An 18,546-nucleotide genomic window follows, 5' to 3' on the forward strand; every position below is an offset into this window, starting at 1 on the left:
TAGTCAGGCGGGGTCCAGCCTACGAAGCTGCTGCCCTGGAGACAAAAGCCGAGGGGCCTCCCTGAAGGGCTGGCACAAGGCAGGGCCTGTTTCCCTTGCTTTCAGGGCAGTTCGAAGTCTCTCTCAACACAGCAGCTGAGGTTTCCCACGTCTGAACAGCACAGCACCCCTCCACGCACAGCGGCCCACGATCTGCAGCAGCACACACGCTGTAGCAGAGCCGGCAGGCGCAGGGCAGCTTGCTTCTGTACGTTTGCCCTAAAAAGACAGCACACTCTTATTTCTACATTTTTTTTATTGACAGTTCTAGGGAGAACAGTTCATTTCTTCTTCTCCACATCCTGCTCTGCCGCTTCTTTGGCTCGTTTGGCACGAATCCCAAAGAGACGGGCGTTGGCCCGGGCCATGCGCAGGCTGGCAAAGGCCTTGAAGTTCTTCTCGTCTTCCGAGATAACACGGGCCTTCTCCCGTTTGAAAACCTAGTGGGAGAGAGCGCCAGACAGTCAGACTGCACATCAGAAGAGACTGTATTTAAGGCTTAACACAATTAATCTCGCTAGGCTTTTACCACTAGCCCCGTGATGCTGTGAAGAAAAGAGCACTTATGCCATCTACAGGCCCTGCCCTTATTGTCGCCCCACCAGGCACCTCATTTCAACCGTTTCCTAATTTGCCAGCGCACGTCAGCACAAGACCAGAACATACCACGGGGAAAAAAAACCCCAAAACAACAACAAACCAACCAGCACATGAAGTCTTGAGTCAGGTTTGTCAGCACCTTTCAGAACCGGCAAGGGTTTTGAGACAAATGGTGACTATGCAACCTGCCGGGGCTGTCGAGCCACCAGCGTGCACCCCTCACCCCAAGCGGCAACACCACGCGCCCCAGATTTCACAGGTACCAGCTCCTTCAAGGGATGAGTGGACTAACAACCCCCTGAGCCCACCCGGAGGACGCAGGGCTGAGCACAAACACAACCATGCTTCATGTGTGCCTTAACCTGTGCCCTCACAGGAATCGTGTGATTTGGGGGGCTCCCCCGCAGCTCTGTCGGGAGAACGTACGCAGCTGTGCTTCACACGTCATTAGGGCAGCAGTGGGATACATACAGGACTGTTCCCAACCAACGTGTCTTGACCTCAACCCCTGACATTCTGGGTGCAGAAGAGAGCTCCAGGCACTAAACACAGCTTGTGATTTAAGGACTTCCACAGTTAACAAAAATTTAGTGGAGCTCTGTGTAATGAATTCTTTGCAATCTGCTTTGCAACACTGAGGAACCAAACAGATAAGGTACTCTTGGCTAAAGACAGAGACAAGCTCATCCCTTTCCTGGCTTTCTTTTATCCAGGATGGGAAGCGTCTGGAGACAGCAACCCTGAGCCCTGGAACAGCGAGAAGAGAATCCTCTCCGTGAAGTTTAAGTCTCAGTTATGTCACGCAGAGAATGTGATTTAGTGACACTTACATTCTTGATCGGCATAACTGGTCCGGTCAGCTGAGTCGCCATCTTGAGTTCCTCAGCCTGCAAAACAAAATGTCAAAAAAAAATATTTAGAAAAAAAATACAACTTCTCAGGCTAGTTCCTCAGGAGCGTGCTCTGTCTGCAGGTACCCTGCTACAACATGCTGTTAAAACAGTTCTGACTGGAGATTTAACACCGCCTGGTAACAAACTCAGCATTTTAGCCGCGCAGCTACAGGAATATCTGGCACAGATGTGCCGCATCAACAACCTGCATTTTGCCTGGCTATTGATTAGCCCGGATCTGGCCAGAGGAGCAGTGACCTGTCAGGAGTTCTGCCAGCTCTAAAAACACTGACATCTACTGTGCCATTTTTAGTTTGATACCCAGCATATTCCTCACTGATTCCTTCTAAGGCTAATTCCAGCTTCTTTTAAGAGAATGGCATTAGACAAAAATTATTTAAGTTTTAAACTGTTGATTTCAAATGAACAAATTTGAAATGGCATTTCAGACACCCGTATCTGTTACCTACTGGTACAGAAGCTCCAGACGCTTCTTCCCCTGCTCTGAGCAGCAGCGCAAGGACAGCGGGCTGCTGCACTACGGTGAAGCGGCTCGGAGCTGACAGACTCCCCGGAAGATTGAGGATAGCTTTAGCGCACCACCTAATTTCAGCACTTGCACTGCCCCGTGGGAAGCGTGTACTCACCACAGGCAGAGCCAACCAAAGCCAACCATACTCCGGATCTCGGTGAGATTTTAATGAAAAGCGTATTTTCATGTCAACAGCAACAACCTTCTCGAGACTGCCTTACACACGGCTTTCACTGAAGAGTCTCTCTTCGCCTCCCTCACCCTTTCCATGCAGCAGAACACAACTGCAGATGGACTTCTCAGCTATTCTGACAATTTAGCTTCATAAACTAAAATTCAGCTGGCTGGGTAACAATCAGAGCTTCAGCAGACAGACCACCCAGCCCCAAATCTGAGCTGCACTCCTTCAGCAGCACAGCAGTCCCTAGGCTAAAACTCTGCCCCAAAGCACTGCTGTAACCCAGGAGATCCCCGTCAGTCTGCTCTACCAGGCCTGGCCTTGTGCTGGGCTCAGCCCTACGTACGTGCACGGGAACCATGCTGCCTCTGAGAAGGGCTGCTCCCCCAGGGAGGTTACATGATAACAAGCGTTGAGGGGCACCGCCTGACCACGCAGCACAGCACTAGGATGGATGGGCTGAGGCCCGCACCTCTGAACACATCACCAGAAACAGACCTCGTGAAACGCTGCTAACTGAGAAGTACTTACAGAGCTGTCTCCCTTCTTGGGCATAGCCGGCTTCCTTGGGAAGAGGATAAGCTTGGAGTGGTACTCCTTCAGCCTCTGCACGTTGGCTTGCAGGGACTCGGTAGACTTGTTACGTCGCCGGGGATCCACAGAGATTCCAATAGTTCGGGCAAACTTTTTGTTAATGCCCGCGAGCTGAAGAGAAGAGTGTGTGGTGTCAGCATCCAACAGCTCTCAATGCCAGCGTGCTGCTGCCGGGAGCTGCTCCAGGCATCAGCCAGACCAGGGATCAAGCACAGCCATCACAGGCTGAGCAAGGCCCAGCATCCAACCGAATGGCCCAGTGGCAGCACGAGGGCCTGGCAAGCGGGACCGACTGCGCCACTGACAAAGGGAACTGTGGTGCCTGCATTTTAATGCTTGAAAACGTTCCACAGGCTTTGCAGTAATTTTTGCAGATGTTCCCAGGAGAGCAAAGTGCAGCCCCCTGAGCAATTATGAGGGGGATGTTTAACCTCTGATACAAACATCACAAATTTATGAAGTCAACATCCAGGTAACTGGCTCACCGAATACTGGAAGCTCCATTAAAGAAGTATTTTTTGTAACCATCTTGCACAAGAAATAACCTCATTTTTTGTTTCAAGACAAACATCTGCACACCATTTTGTATTCCACCATTAACCAAAAATTAAAGAAAAATAAAGTAACACAGCATTTGGCACCCAGAAGAACAATTTTACTGCCTCAATACACTAATTCCACTGTTATAAATGTTTTAATTAGATACTAAACAACTCGCAAGAGACGGCTGTGGATGCTGGCTGCCAGCAAGCACCGATGTTTCTTCCTGCCCACTGTATGGAGATACGTGGGTGAGGGTTCCTGCAGACCACCACGATCCAACTTTTAACAGCTCATCAGCTCAGCACAGCCAGGAAGGTCACAGAGAACAGCTTCCTGAAGCAATGGAGGGCACCAAACACTTCCCACGGACTTTCAGTGTTCCTAAACCACCTCGTAGCTATTGCATGAGAAACAGCTACTCTACCAGGCTACGCTGAACAGTTCCCCTTCCTGACACAACACCCCCTACTTCTCTTAGGAGTAAGTTGAGCATGGTTTACCTCGTACACAACACAAACAGGCTAGCTAAAATTTTTAGGATTAGCAGAAACAATTGACTAAAATTTTTAGGATTAATAGAAACATGTTTCACAGAGAACCAAATTGATTAAGAAGCTGTTAGTCCTTCCCGGCCCCCAGGAGACTGAATTATGGCTCTTCCAGAATCCACTTTTAATGGAATTCTGTATAAGTGACAGTCTGACCTGACAAATGGACATATACTTTTCAGAGCAACCTTTTGCTCTGGCGTACGCTGCACCACCACTCCACAGGCAAAGGAAACGCCAGAGCAGCGCTTTCCATGCTCCCACAGAGCCAGCAACACCAGATGCCTGCCCTGGCTGCCCAGCATCAGCAGATACCGACACCTAAGGCAAGACACTTGCCCAGTGTCTATGTGCAGAAGAACAGAACAAGCCAACCGAGCTCAAGCTCAGAGTTAACTTGGTTGGGATCCGTGCTCTGTACTTACTTTAAGCTCTTCTAGGCTGAAGCCTCTGCCAGCACGAACTTTTTTGTGGTATCTGATAGTAGGGCACCTCACTATAGGCCGGATGGGCCCAGCCACGGGACGGGGCGCAATGCGTCGAGCCTTCGCCTGGCGGGCTTTCCTCCTGGAATGTTGACAGGGACAGCGATCAGGAAGAGAGCATTCCTGCCAGGTGTGCCACTCCTAGGCTGCCAGCTGACCTCCCTTGAGGGGAGGCATCTGCCACATGGGCATCTCTCGGAAACAAACACAGCCCTGGCCTGACAGCTCAGACAGGCTGACACCTGCTTCTACAGAACAGCTACAGTCATCAGGTATACAAGGGTTCAAGGGAATCATCAATGTGGTACAGCGATTCCGGAGATTTCTCATCATTTGACTGCAGTTACAACGGCCAAACCCCGACCAGGGACCCCACACCAACCGCGCGCCTTGCTGCAATCCCAGAGCCTTTAACGAGAAAGTTCAGGGGAACGGCTTCAAATAAAGATGCAGCACTTCAGCTTCCCGAGCAGCGCGATACAAGCCGCGAGCCAAGCTCCCCCAGCTCCCCGAGCCAACGCAGGCAGCAGCCGGCCCGGCAGGAGCGCCCCGGGAACTCACCTGCGGATCTTGCGGGCGGGCTGGTTGAACCAAGTGGCCACTCGCCGCTGCCAGTCCTTGTGGAAGTGGGGCTTCAGGATCATGCCATTGCGGCTGGGCGCCATGGCTGCTGGGGCCTGCGGACACGAGCAGAGCTAAAGGCGGCCGCCGGCTCCGCCGGGGTATCAGGGCTGCGGGGCCCCCCCAGCGACCTGGCGAAGGGCCGCCCCCGCCCGCCGCGCCACCCAGGGAGGCCCAGAACGCCCCCGAGGCCGCTGCCCCCGGCCCAGGCCGGGATCCTGTCAGCGGCACCTCCGGGCGCGGGCCCAGCCCGCGGCCCCCGCGCAGGACTCCGAGCGGCCGCGGCGCACAGCCCGGGCCCAGGCACAGCCCACGGCGGGCGGATGGCGGCGGATGGGTTCCCCGGCCGCGGCAGCGCCCCGACTCACCTCCCGCCACCGCAAATGGCCGACCGGAAAAGGAAGCGGAGGTGCGGCGCGCGCCGGAAGTGCCGCAGCGACAGCCAATGGGCAGCGCCGCAGCAGCGGCCCAATGAGGACGGGGCCGGAAGTGCCCAGCAGCGGCTCCACCGCGCCCGTAGTAAAGATGGCGCCAGCTTAAAGGGCCCGCGACGCACCGACGGGGAAGCGAGGGGCGAACGGAGCCCCGGGCCCGCACCCAGGCTGGGTCCGCTGCCGGGCTCCCGCGTCGAGCCGGCCCCCTCGCAAGGCTGGCCCGTGCAGCTCTGCCCAGCACCTCCAGCATGGGCCGGGCACACGGCCGGTGGGATGGGATGGACACGGGGCAGGGGTTACACCATCCCCAAGGTGCCTGCAGGACTGCGGTGGACTCTGGTCCCCTCCACAACGATGTCCCACAGCAGCACAGCCCCTGCTCTGCCATCCACCCCAGCAGCACTCTGCCACCTTCCCCACTTTGCGGGGAGCAGCACGATTGCCCATGGAGCAGGAGACGAGTCAGGGACCACCACACACCTTGGCAGAGCCCAGACCCCCCAGCAGCGCAGCCACGGCCTCTCAGCCTCGGAGCGACAGCATGCCACTGCTGCCACAGCCACAGCAGCTGCACCTTGGAAGCCACCAGGACCCTGCACTGTCCTGCAAGTGTTCCAGCAATCACCTCAGCACCCTTGTGGCCAAGGGTTTCTTCAGGCACCTCAGAACATGGCCACAACTTAAAAAAAACCAAACAAACAAAAAAATCAAAGAACATTTGAAATTTCATCTGCTGCTGGAGAAGTGAATTCACAGAATGAGCTTGTGAAGAAATGCACAAGTTCAGAAGGGAAAAAAAAAAAATAAATACAGGCAGTAGCATCCCAGATGTAGAAAACCACTTCTGCTCCAAAGGAGAGGGAAATCACCCCCACCAGCAGCAAGAAGCCCCAGGGAGGGCTCAAGGCTCTGTGGATGCAGGTGGCTGTATGCAGGGACAGGGGAGAGGATGCCTGGCAGAACAGAACATCCTCCCCACCATCACCAGGAGAGGAAGAGCCTCCCTGCTCCCAGCCTGAGGACAACGATTACATACGGCCTGAAGGGTGGGAGCTGAAAGCTGTCAGCGGCTGGGCTTGGGTCTTTTCAGGTCACAGACAATCCTCATGGAATAACTCGAGACAATAATCCTTCCTAAAAGATTAACCCAGTCACAGCACACCAGGCACCAACAATCATTTTAATGCCTTCCCTGATGAATGGCAGACGACCATGTCATCACAGCTTGTTTTGCAAGAGCCATGGGGATGGAGCCAGAGGGACTGGCAGCTTTTTACCGAGGCTTCCCAAGGAACACACCTGCTTTTGCTCAAGCTCCCGAGAGCATCCCTGGAGCTCTGAGCCAGCGGGGCCACCATGTCTTCCAACATGGAACTCTGAGCTGCTCTGCAACACTAGTTTCTAACATCACACTGCGGGGTTATGCTGGGTTCTGCACACAGGTTTTCCTCAATTTCTGCTTGTGGGACACTTGCTATAAAAACTGCATATAAAGTTACTGGCCAGAGTTCTTCTCCTTGTCCTGTACAACTGTAGCTATAAGCTTCTTCCTATGTGCCGAAACACATTAACTGCGTCTTGACACATTCTGCAAACACAGCAGCATGTTATGCACAGTTTATTCTAGTGAAGTCTTTTTTTCTGTTTCTATTTTATGTTCAGCAGCAGAGATGACCAAAGGTTACAGTGGAGTCGCACAAGAACTACAGCACCTCAGCCAGCTCAGCCTCACAGGGGTTTCACTACACTGACCATTCTGGCACTGACAGGGACAGCCCTGCACTCTGGCTGTGCCACACAGCGCAGGCAGAGGCTTACAGGGACTCCTCAGGATCCTTCACCCTTAAGAACATGTACACTGCTCCCATGTACAAGAAAACTTGCCAGTGGATTAGACTTGCCCAACTCCTAATCACTACTACCCTGCTGAGAATTGATTTCAAAATCCTAAGGAGTTCTCCTTCCTGCAGGAAAAAGCTCATTAGAAGAGCTAACGTAGCCATCCCTTAATTTTTGGGTAACAGCAGCACAGAGATTCCCTGCTCAGTATCTTTGATTCTGGAGCTGAAAAGAGAGTCTGTGTCCAAAAGAAGCCTTCAGAGTCCTCCCATTCCACATCAGGAGCGGGCTTCATACTGGTCTCAGGCGTGGTTCTTCCTCCTCCTCATGGTTTGGTGGCTGCTGGGGCATTTCTTCATCTCTTGTGTCCTGCTTGTCTCGCTCTGCTTGAAGCCAGCTCTGAGGAGCTATCATTTTCTTCGGCCCGTAGGGTGGAGGCCCAATCAAAGCTTCAATGTCATCGTAATTTATCACTTCTTTCTCCAGGAGGGCATTAGACAGCTAGAAAAAGTAAATAAGACATAATGAGGCACAGGCGTTCAAAAACAGAATCTCTGAACTGATGTGAACTTCTCCCTGCCAGCTCAAGTGGGATCTCAACATCTGGACGCAGCACGTGCTGCAGCCCGGGAGGAGCAGACCCCTGGCTACCACACCACAGGCAGGGCGACCCAAAAGCCTGCTGGAGCCAGTACAAAGTTCTCCAGGCTGTCGGCACCTTTCACAAGAGCGTGTTTGGCCAAGAACACACAGTATGACTGGAGGCAACAAAACAAGATCTAGAGAATGATTTGGCGAGGCACAAGCCCAGGAACAGTTAGAGAAGTGCCCTTCCTGCCACTGTCACTGCACCTGTGGCCCTGCCTGAGATGCCAAAGCAGCAGCAAATGAGACACAGTCAGATCAGCACCCCTCCCCTGTATGCACAGTGCTAACAAAGAGCTGTCTGCTCCTGCAGGCACAGGCTGAAGGTCATCAGAAGTTCCTCTCCAGAAAAGTTGAATTCTCTGGCCCCTCTGCCAGCAGAAGGGCCACACCGGAGCAGCAGGTGACTGTCAAACATGGAACTGTTCAATTCTGCTGACAAGATGCGACACACTGGCCTGGCAGCCAAAACATTTACTCTGTAGATACTTTGGCTTAACTTAAAAGTTTTTCTGTGATGAGCCTCTAGCAAACATCTGACTCCTGTTAAATGAAAGAATCAGAACAGAGGAGGCCTGCAGAGAGGAGACCCCCTAACGATGCCTGCCTTCAGAGCACTCCCAGGGCACTGTTCCGGGGACAGGGCTGCGATATGGCCAGCAGCAGGGTGTCTGAGCCAGCAAGCTCTGGCTACCTTACTACGCACAGCAGGCCTGCAGTTGTGTAGTTGAAGGGGATTTTGTTGTTGTTGTTGTTATTTGTTTAAAAAGATTTAAGGAAAAGGACTGTTTTATTTCCAAAATATGCAACACTTGAGTTGACTCCTGGTCAACTGACTTTTGAATGTTATTTGACTCCTGACTTTTGGATGTTATGGACCAGACTTCTGAAGGAAAGATCAAGTAGATACACAGGGTGCTGCAACCCAAGAGTGGCTCAGCCCAGAGCGATGGGTACAGAGCTCCTGGCAGAGAGATGGGGACATGCCACAGTGACTGGTGTGGGGACTGTCAGGACACAAAGGGGAGGAGGTAAAGCTCTACTTCTGCAACAAGGATGCCTTGGTATATCAGGTATCAAGGAGCTGGCAGATGAAAACTGCCTGGAGTCACCAGAAAGCACGGACCAGCACCAATCAGCCAAGGTGACAGGTTCCATATTCCTTCACCAAATCCAGAAGCTGTCCACTTGATTCCTGTACATCTATAGGACCCAGAAGGATGAGCTGTTCCTGCCTTTGTACACTTCACAAAAAACAGTCACTGCTCTCCAGGAAATAACACTGCCAAGAGGCTAGCAGAGAATTGCAGGTGACGGACACAAATTCTAGCTTTGATCGCTTCCACTCTGACTCCTCTACCCTGCAAATACCAGCTGGTGTCAGGAAGCAGACTACTTGCTGCTGGAAAAGGCACACATCTCTCCCCATGTCTGCTCCTAGTCTGGGGGATATGCAGGAAGCAGTCCCTTGTTCGCAACACAAGCCCCAGCACATCCACTACAAGACTTTCTAGGACCACAGAGACACTGCAGCAGCCGAACTGCAGAGCACAAGAAGTAGCAAGGCAAGAAACACCAGTTAAAGAAAACCCCACAAAACAAAAACAACCAAACAAAACCCCCACACAACTCCAACTTACTGTTTGCAGCTTGTCCCGGTTCTCCAATAAGAGTTTTTCTGTGCGCCTGTAAGCCTGAGCCACTAGGACTTTCGCTTCCTAGAAGACAGTAACAAAACGAGAGATTTGGAGCGTAGGTGGCAAAAAACACAACATGTGAATAAACAAGGAGAGCGCTGAGGGATGGATCTGCAAACTGAGCCAGGCAGAAAGCTGTTCCCATCAACAGAAAATACAGACAAACCATCTGAAAAAGCACCAAAGGAGTACTCACAACAAGGAATGGTAAACTCCTGCACTAGTACAACTCTTCAGTAGAGTCCCAGCTGATGGGAAATGCAGTCTACCTCAGGAGGCTGTCCAGCAGCAAAAGATGCAGCTCAGCACAAATCCCAGGGAAGCACAACCATAGCACTTCTGAACCACAGTACTTTTTCATTTCCAACTATTTGACTTTTCAAATAAGGCTATTTTTTTTCATTAATGAAGCCCAATTTCCTGTCAAAACAGGCTAACATTTTTCAGTCTGAGACATTGTTTTGGGTAGATAGTCTCTCTAATCTAGGAAGTGGAGACATTTAAGTTGTGCAACTGAATCTTTAAGACACAGGTTTCTTGTAGTCTAAGCACTGCACAGTCATGCTTAGATATACAAGGGGCTCTCGAGGGCCTGGAGAGACTTCATGCCACAGAATCTTTCCCTAGCTGGGTATTTATCTGCAGTTCCACAACTCCCCAATCTCCCCAGACTATTCTTCTTCCCCTGCAAAGCATTTCTCCTTCTCTCCAAACATCACAATTGCACCTCCTGTCTCCCAGAAGCTCACCAGGGTCTCGTCCACACTGGAACCAGGACTGCAGCTTTCACAGTCAGCTTTATGCAGTGCAGCATATTCCACAGCCCCTCACTGCAGCTGCAGGCAGCACAGTGCTACTGGGCTGAGCTCACAGCTCTATGTGATCTTAGCTGTTCTTAAAGCCTCACTGCATAGTTTCAATACACTGTAACAGAAAAGGCAAGCACTCGCTTGTTGAGATTTAATCTTTACTAACTAAAAGAAAAATGCAAACTGTTTGGGTGCAAGTTACTTGTGTGTTTTCACTGAAGTGAAGACAGTAAAGAACAAATGGGAATATGTAACCAAGGGTGCCCTTACATGGTCCATCATCTGCTGAAGTCCCTGGCTGAAAGGGCGCCGACCAATTCCAGCTGCACTCTCCAGGTCTGGGAAGGAGAGCTGCCCAATGCTGGGCACCATCCCGTACTGCTTCACCATAGAGTAGGCTATCTGGGTCACCTTCTTCAGGTCATCCTGTGCTCCTGGGAAAGAGAGTGATGCAATGCTTGCCAGCTCCGAGCTGAGCGCAAGAGAAGCACATCCTGCACAAACATGCATTCCACTGGTTGAGAGACCAGAGGACCCACAGCGGTGAACACTCCACCTGCTGATGGACCTTCCCACACATGCTGCAAGACATGCACAACGGTGAGCGGATCTGCTGGCAGCGAGCTCACGTGCAGCGCTTACCTGCCACTGCCTGCTGTTATCCTACTTGGATATAACTAGTTGGAAACACGGCACAGAAAGCTCTAGGCCTACCCATGTGCCAAAAGCCTCACCAGGTAATTCCATCTGTGGCCTTAGGCTTTGGAACAAGTCTAAGACAATACAGTGGCAACCAACAACAAGAGACCTCTGTGCTCACAAACGCAAGCCGAAGATCAAAACATGCAATTTGACATTTCTTCCTCCTAGTGCAGAAAACCTCTTGTCTCTTGCTCAGATCACCCTTGGACAGAGCAAGCACGGAAGTTCAGGCTCTCAGCACAACCTCCACCTGCCTGTGCCTGGGTCTGGCTCCTCACCTGTAGTGACTTTGTTAAAGGTGATGGCCTCAGACACTCTTCCCCCCAGCGCCATACACATCCTCTCCAGCAGCTGTTCTTTGGTGAAGAGGTACTGCTCTCTCGGAAGGATCTGAGCAAATCCAAGAGCTGCGTTTGTTCGAGGGGCTATGGAAACCTGCAACACAGAGCCGATCCCTCAGTTCAGAGCGCAAAAGAGCTCCTAACTACACCAACAGAGGGGAAACAAGGAGGCGCCTGCATTCCCTGTGAAATTTGTCGGAAGCCACGGACGGGCTGATCTACAGAGACATGGCCAAGGACTGCAGTATGTCACCATTCCTCTGCTGAAGGCTCTGCCTTCACAGCTACAGACATACACTTTGTGCTGAAGAAATGAAAAGGAAATTGTCCTTAAGAGCTAGCCAGTGAAATTCTGAGATTTAGGAGTTGCTTTGGAGGCCAGAGTTTGTAAGCCAAACAGTTCACTGTGCTGCAGAATCACTGAGACTACCTGGAGAAAGACAGGATGTCTTCAAAAAAGTAAGAGCCATTTCCCCCACCCATTAAATGAGAGTAATTAACAACAGTTCAGCTTATACAACAGGTCAGTCGAAGTGAATTTGCTGCTGGTGGCCAGCCAAGGAGCTGTTGCCCTTGTCATTTCCAGTCCCCACCTCCCCCCACTGTCAAGGCTTTTCAAGGAGATGTGCACCAGAGAGAGTGCACCCCGGGGTGCCAAAGCAAGGCCTTTCCCTACAGAGAAGGGCTTCAGGCAGGCAAGCTACCAAGAATGTCAATCTGAAAAACACATCTCTTTCCATCAGTATCAGAGCAGTTCCTGCAATGATAACTTCACTGGCTGCAACATGCTGGCAAGCCATGGCAGGGGAAGAGATCATATATGCATGCACGCACACATGGAGCAGTGCTTTGCGCCTGGAGCTAGTGCACGAACTGAGCAGCAGTGTCAGGGGACTCAGTTGCTCCAAAGAGCTTTACAGTTGGCTTTTAACTGCAAGGCTTCTCCTACAGCTCATTAATCAGCTTTGCACCATTGCTATCATCAATAGAGCCTAATAACGGACTTCTCCACAGCCTATCTTAGGGACATGGCTTAGTGGTAGACTCGGCAGTGTTAGGTTAAACAGCTGGACTCGATCTTAAAGACCCTTTCCAACCTAAATGATTCTATGATCCTGTATTTGCCATTTATTTTGCTGCAGTATTCACAGCTCCAAGCTCATGGAGGCCAGGGTAATGCAGCAGGATTCAACACAAGTACTACAAAGCAATCAGTGCATCTTGGACAGGGGAACCCCAAAGTACTGTTTTCCCACCCCGTGACAGGCTGGTCAACACAACAGCTGGTAGTGGAGTTACCTTCATCACAGCCTCGGTGTGCTCCAGCAGCCAGCCAACCAACGCATGACCCGATTCATGAAACGCCACGACCTTCCTCTCTTCTGGTGACAAGATCTTACTTCTCTTGGCGGTGCCTACAGGAACGCAGACAAGGATTCAGTAAGAAGCTGGCAAGAGGTGTAATTGGTAGGGCATAACCATGTACACTTAAGTGCACAAGCTAGCGCAGAGTGTGGCTGAACAGCCAGCAAGTTTCATATTGCACTCCATTCTAGGGAGAGGCCGTAAAAAGCCCTTCAATTATGTGCTGTGGAAGAGGTGCTCTCTGCCCCTGCAGCAGAAAGCAATCCACAGCTGGATTGCTTGAAAACACTGGCAGAAACTTTTTCCCCCCTCTCCTCCTTACAACAGACTTAATCATTAGGCAAATAATTTAACATTTGATTAGATCACAGCTCTCGAATGTAAAGCTCTGTTCTGTTCCCAGGTCTGCCAAAGGCATGTTACGCTGTATCTCTGCCCAGGGACAGATCTGCAACAAGTCAGTCTACCATTTGGAGGGGAAAAAAGCCCCAAACCAAACCCCAAAACAACAAAACCCGAAACAGACAAGCTAGATATCACACTGATTTCGCTGTATGTTTTTTTTCAGTCCCTTAGGCAGAACATGAGAGAAGCAAGATGTTGCATTATATATGAGAGGCCCCCGTTGAGATTCTTGTGCATTAGGAGTGTTCAAATCAGCAAAAGACCAAGAGTATATACAAAAATCTTTCTCCAGACCCTGAAAATGTCTCTGATTACACCTGGCATGCTTCATATAAGCTTATTCTCAGGCCCCTGGGAACTAGCAAATTAAACCATAACTCACACTTAATACTTCCTCCAAAAAGGTGATTTTTGAAAGTTTCGGTTTTCCAACCCAGTAGTCCATAACACAGAATCAAGTCCAATTAGGATTAAAAAAAAAATAAATGCTGAACGGAAGTAAAACTTCTAGCACGTAGAAAAGATGTTAACTACAGAATACACTGCATATCGAGCACTCATTATAGCTCTGCATGTGGAAAGCAAAAAGGTACCAGTACTTTAAACCCGATGTCTCCGCACAGTGCCAGGAACAGTAGGGGGTAGAGCAGGCAGAGTCAAGAGCAGCCTACCTGATGTCTTGGAAAACAACATTCTATTAACATTAATTTTTAAACAAAGTCAAGAGCTTTATTAAACAGGGAAACAGCAAAATTAGTGTGGCAGATCTTGCAAAATTACTGCTCAGGAGCCCTGGAAACCACTGTGCCCTGCAAGGCATGATGGTGATGGAACAGCAGATTAATTGCAACAGCCTTGATTTTCATCAGTCAGTCCCTTACCCTGTCTTCAGCAGTGTCTGCGCGTGTGCCTGAATGTCTCTTTCCATAGAAAGATGTATATATACACTATCTATATATATACAAACACACAGTTTAAAAATTCTGGAAGCATTCCTCCATCAGCCCACCAAGGTGGGAGGGACTGTACTCTTCACAACAGCACGCACTGTGCCTACAAAGATTATTTCTTTTCCTACATAATGTAATCTCCAGGCAGGAAAGTTCTCTGAAGGCCTATACTTTCCACACTCATGAGACAAACAACCCAGGAAACAGCTCTGGTGCATCTTTGCTGGCCTTACACAGTGTATACAAACCCTAACAAGAAAAGAGGCTCCATTACATCTTCTAAAGACAACCGCTAAAAGCCCCTGTGCAGTCAGCAGGTTTCCTCCCTCACTCCCAGGAGACCTGACTTACTAACTGCTTTCTGTTCCCAAACTAAAAACACAATGGGAACTACCACAGAGAGAAGTTCTTACTCCTCCCTTACAGCAACACAAAGCTTTAAGGCTGACAGAGCCTCTGGACTTGCAAAGTTCTCTTTTGATTCCACACCACTCTTATTCAAACCAGAAGCTTATAATGGAAAGCACAGTAATATCTTTTTTTCTTTCAAGAAAAGCTTTTATAGCAACTGAAATGCCCTCTGGATTATGAAACCCAGAAGCATTCCTATTACATGGCGAGGGTAAATTTAATATAGGGGCCTGGAGGGTTGTTTGGGGTCTTTTAGACTTGGTCTAGAAAAAATAGCCAGGTCCTGCTAATATGAAAGAATCCGATTAAGCAACAAAAAGACTTTATGGCCTCCTACACACCACAGAGCCTTAGTGAAGTAAGCCAGCTTGTCAGCAGTGAAACTGCTGAAGCTTATGCCCTGCAATGCCCACCACATTAATCCCAGATATCCCTTCTGCTACACATCCCCTGTGGCCTTACTTTGCTTTTTTCCTTATCTTCCAAGTCTGGGGAGCTAAGGCAAGGGTAGAATTCAGCAAGAAAGGCCAAGCAAATCTCTACAATTTTGGTGGTTTTTTGCCTGCAGATGGGAAGTAAAGCACACCTTTGCTCTGGCTGATGGGGACTTCTGCATTACAGGTAAGAGTCATCTCGCTGTCCATTCCTAGGAGCTGCTGAGTACAGTTTCAGCTTTGTGCAAGCATGGCCATGGTTACCCGAGCACTCCAAGGGTTTCATTTTCAAGAGGCAGGTGAAACTGCCTGGAATTTTCTCTAAAATTTTCTCTTACATGAGGAATTGTTAAGGCATTTTCTGATAAAGCAAACTGAGAACTAAATTTCAGGATCAGGAAATGACTGACCTAGTACAAACATCCTGTTCCATACGCTCTACTAAGAAAAGCACAGAATGCCAGCCTGTTTGCTCAGGCTCACCTCCTGGTAATGACACTGCAGCCTGGAAGCAGTTAAGTGTCTGATTATGAAAACCACGGCTTGGCTACAGGGCAGTTCAGATCAAACCCCACCAGACTCAAATCCCTCAGGTGAAGTCAAGAGTTCTGGGAACTCTTTTTCCCCTCCCTATAATATACTGCTACAGGGTAATCTCCAGAGGTTCCTCTGCTGGCAGTCGCACAAGCGACAGCGAAAGGCTGACAGGATGTTCTCAGAGGGAGAACAGTACTCTACTGTCTTTCCGTTTATTCTGCCAATTCATCAAAGCCTGGGCTTTGAGGCCAGAAAGAAAAATCTCTAATTTCTTGCTGTTGAGGATGCGTAGCCTGTTTGCTATTCGTGTTTATGTAGCAGGTGTCCAGAACAGCAAGAAAATCCCAGAGATACTTCCACTCTTTTTCTTCAAAAAAACCCCACACCAAACCCCAAAACCTTTTTAAACTAAAAAAAGCCATACAGATTTGAATTTCTCTCTTTACTGTTTTGCTACTGGCCATCCTCCCTGAGCTACAGGTTCAGGTGGCCTGCAGATTCAGGAAGATCGATCCATCCGGGGTCCTGTTCGGAGAACTTTCTGTGACTATCGCATCTAAAGGCCTTCAGGACGGCTCCACAGGACAGAGCACAGTTCGGACCCATCCGTCTTCCTCAAATGTAACCCACTCAACTTGAGACATCTCTCAAGAAGCGTGGTACAGACTAGCAAGACAGCAACAGAAATGGCTGGATCACTTACCGGCAATGACTCTTTCCACAGCATACTCAAAGTTTGAAGTATCAATGGATTTGTGACCTTCTCTAGCAGCATGAAGAGCAGCCTCGTTACATATATTTGCTATGTCAGCTCCTGTAGACAAGAGTTTACAAGAATTACATCAGATTTGTTATGTGACAGAGATCTGAGAGGACAGAACAGGCAAGAACAAATCTGGAGAAGGACCTAAGGAAGCCAAATAGCCTGCGCTTTTTTGTTCCTTGGGAACAGAGAGTAAACCTAGTCCACGGTGTTTATGTTGGATTTGAACAATACAACAGCCTTGGCAATGAATGCTGCATTGCCACACAGAGGACAGAGTTCAGCAATCAATTAACAGGCTAAAGCCAAGGCTGGCTCTCAGCAACAGGGGAGTGGCGTGGGCAGTCTGGGTTGGCATGGGCTGCTGCACTGTTCATACAGCAACTGCACAACCTCTGTGCGGAAGAGAAAAAACATCTGTTCTGAGTTTGTGTGTGTGGGTGACGGTGGCGGGGGGCTGCTGAAAGAAGTCACGAAGAGGCAGTGTGCTGGGGCCTGTTAGAGGGGAAACCCAGAAAGGATATTCCAGGAACTCCACATAAACAGGAACTCTGGAGCCTCTTGCTCAGCACTGTTCCAAACTCCCAGGGACCTACCCTGGAAACAGGCTCAATACATGAGCCAGGCAGAGCTGTCCAATTTCTACTCTGACCAACAAAATAATTGCTATTCATTCCTCCTATTGCTTTCCCGGTTACATGTATCAGCTTAAGAGTCTTTCCCCAGAAGCACAAAATTTCATCCTCCACAACAGCTTGGGCAGGAGCATAAGCAGTGGTTCCTCCCCTTAGGAATTAGGAACCCAGGCATTATAAAAGCGTATTCTTCCCTACTCCCACACCCTGCTAGTCCCAGAAGCTTCAGAAGATTGAAAATAGCCATGAACAATTGCTCATCAGAGCTCACCAGGGAGCTGGTTAGATTCCCACTATTTCCATAGAGATGGAGAAGACTTGAAGAAAAAAGCCTTTTAGACCAAAATACTGTTAAAACTAAGCAACCAAGAAACTCCAGCTTGAACTGCAGAACCAGCGTAGCAGCAGGCAGAGCAGCCCCGCAAGGGCACAGCACATCATACCACTGAAGCCTGGAGTCAGTTCGGCGAGGCGCTGCGAGTAGAAGCTGGCATCTTGGATCAGTTTAAGACCCTTCAGGTGCTGCTCAAAGATCTCTCTTCTCTCCTGTAAAGAACACAGAACACCTGAGCCCAGCAAGCCCTCACAACGTGGCAGCTTCAATGCAGCCTGTCGCAGGGAGCAGGGGAGGAGCGGACCTCCGGCAGCGGGGACACGGTGACATTGCCACCAGAGGGCAGGGCTGTCCTTACAGCGTTTCAGTGCTACGGGAGCCCTGATAAACACCCAGCTCTCAAATTCAGAACAGATGTGTGAAGGCTTACCGTGAGTCACTGCTTTCTCTCTCAGGGCGACTCTCCCCTCCTAACTTTCACTCTGATCTGTCTTAACTTTTCTCTTACCATAAAAGCACTCGCAGAAAGGAGCTCCAAATACCTCTACCTGCTCCCTCACACACTGCAAACTGAAACCCCCATCTACTAGCTGCTTAGCCTGCAACCATTTCCCAGAGAAGGTGGGGTGAGATGATGGCTGGCAAGTAGCCAAAGAGTGACTCATTCAGCTGGTCCAGGAGATCCAGATTATAACAATGGGCTCAGTTGCCAGGGTTTTTTCCCCCTTCCTCCTCGAGGGCAGCTGCACAGTTCAAGCTTCCGGTGCCAGATTCTATCAGGCATTTAAGGTATTTCAACTGAAAACTCTGAGGATGACAGTAAAGCACAGATGGGAGAAGAGCCTGTGCTGGCAGAGCAGACAGATCTTTACTGCAGCTGAGCCTATTCCCAAAACTCTGCTACAAATGTCAACACAGCGGACAAGGAAGGCTCCTAGTAAATGGATTTAAAAAAGCATTCAGAAAGAGAGTGTCACTTAACAGGCTGCCTAAAGGAAAATGAGAAGCCTTACAAGGATAGCGAGACCTAAAGAACAAATAGTGATCAAGGCACATGACAATTTAAGCTCTGGCACAAGCAAACTTGCCAGTTAGGTAGTTCCCAGTTTCCTGGAGAGAAGACACATAGTTCTACGTCTGCATGGCAAAGAGAACCTCACAAAAGAATTCACTGCCAAAGCTCTTACCAGAGCAGAGACACTTAAAAACAGC

At 49.8% G+C, this 18,546-nt stretch overlaps 2 protein-coding genes and 1 non-coding gene across 7 annotated transcripts in view; all 3 read right to left on the reverse strand.

Annotated features, from left to right (window-relative positions):
* Positions 1–274: 274 nt before the first annotated feature.
* On the reverse strand, positions 275–5,478 carry RPL13 (ribosomal protein L13). Its single transcript, XM_056360370.1, has 6 exons — positions 5,402–5,478; positions 4,974–5,089; positions 4,353–4,494; positions 2,774–2,947; positions 1,470–1,526; positions 275–479 (listed from the first exon to the last, which is right to left on the reverse strand). The coding sequence occupies exons 2-6, from the start codon at positions 5,075–5,077 to the stop codon at positions 321–323; spliced, it is 636 nt and encodes a 211-aa protein (XP_056216345.1). The 5' UTR covers positions 5,078–5,089; positions 5,402–5,478; the 3' UTR covers positions 275–320.
* LOC130159544 (small nucleolar RNA MBII-202) lies at positions 4,663–4,744 on the reverse strand. Its single transcript, XR_008825785.1, has one exon. It is a non-coding gene; the product is annotated as a small nucleolar RNA MBII-202 (small nucleolar RNA).
* A 1,150-nt stretch (positions 5,479–6,628) lies between the features above and the next one.
* The window catches only part of SPG7 (SPG7 matrix AAA peptidase subunit, paraplegin), a 42,068-nt gene continuing 30,150 nt past the window's right edge, over positions 6,629–18,546 (reverse strand). For all 5 annotated transcript variants that reach the window (XM_056360365.1, XM_056360366.1, XM_056360367.1 and 2 more), the window contains 7 exons: positions 17,444–17,546; positions 16,306–16,416; positions 12,800–12,915; positions 11,438–11,594; positions 10,728–10,891; positions 9,592–9,669; positions 6,629–7,807 (listed from right to left, as the gene is read on the reverse strand). In XM_056360365.1, coding sequence (XP_056216340.1) covers positions 7,598–7,807; positions 9,592–9,669; positions 10,728–10,891; positions 11,438–11,594; positions 12,800–12,915; positions 16,306–16,416; positions 17,444–17,546 — 939 coding nt within the window. In that variant the 3' untranslated portion in view covers positions 6,629–7,597. The remainder of the gene's footprint in view (positions 7,808–9,591; positions 9,670–10,727; positions 10,892–11,437; positions 11,595–12,799; positions 12,916–16,305; positions 16,417–17,443; positions 17,547–18,546) is intronic.

This window comes from Falco biarmicus, chromosome 15, assembly GCF_023638135.1.
Source record: "Falco biarmicus isolate bFalBia1 chromosome 15, bFalBia1.pri, whole genome shotgun sequence".
Lineage (NCBI taxonomy): Eukaryota > Metazoa > Chordata > Aves > Falconiformes > Falconidae > Falco > Falco biarmicus.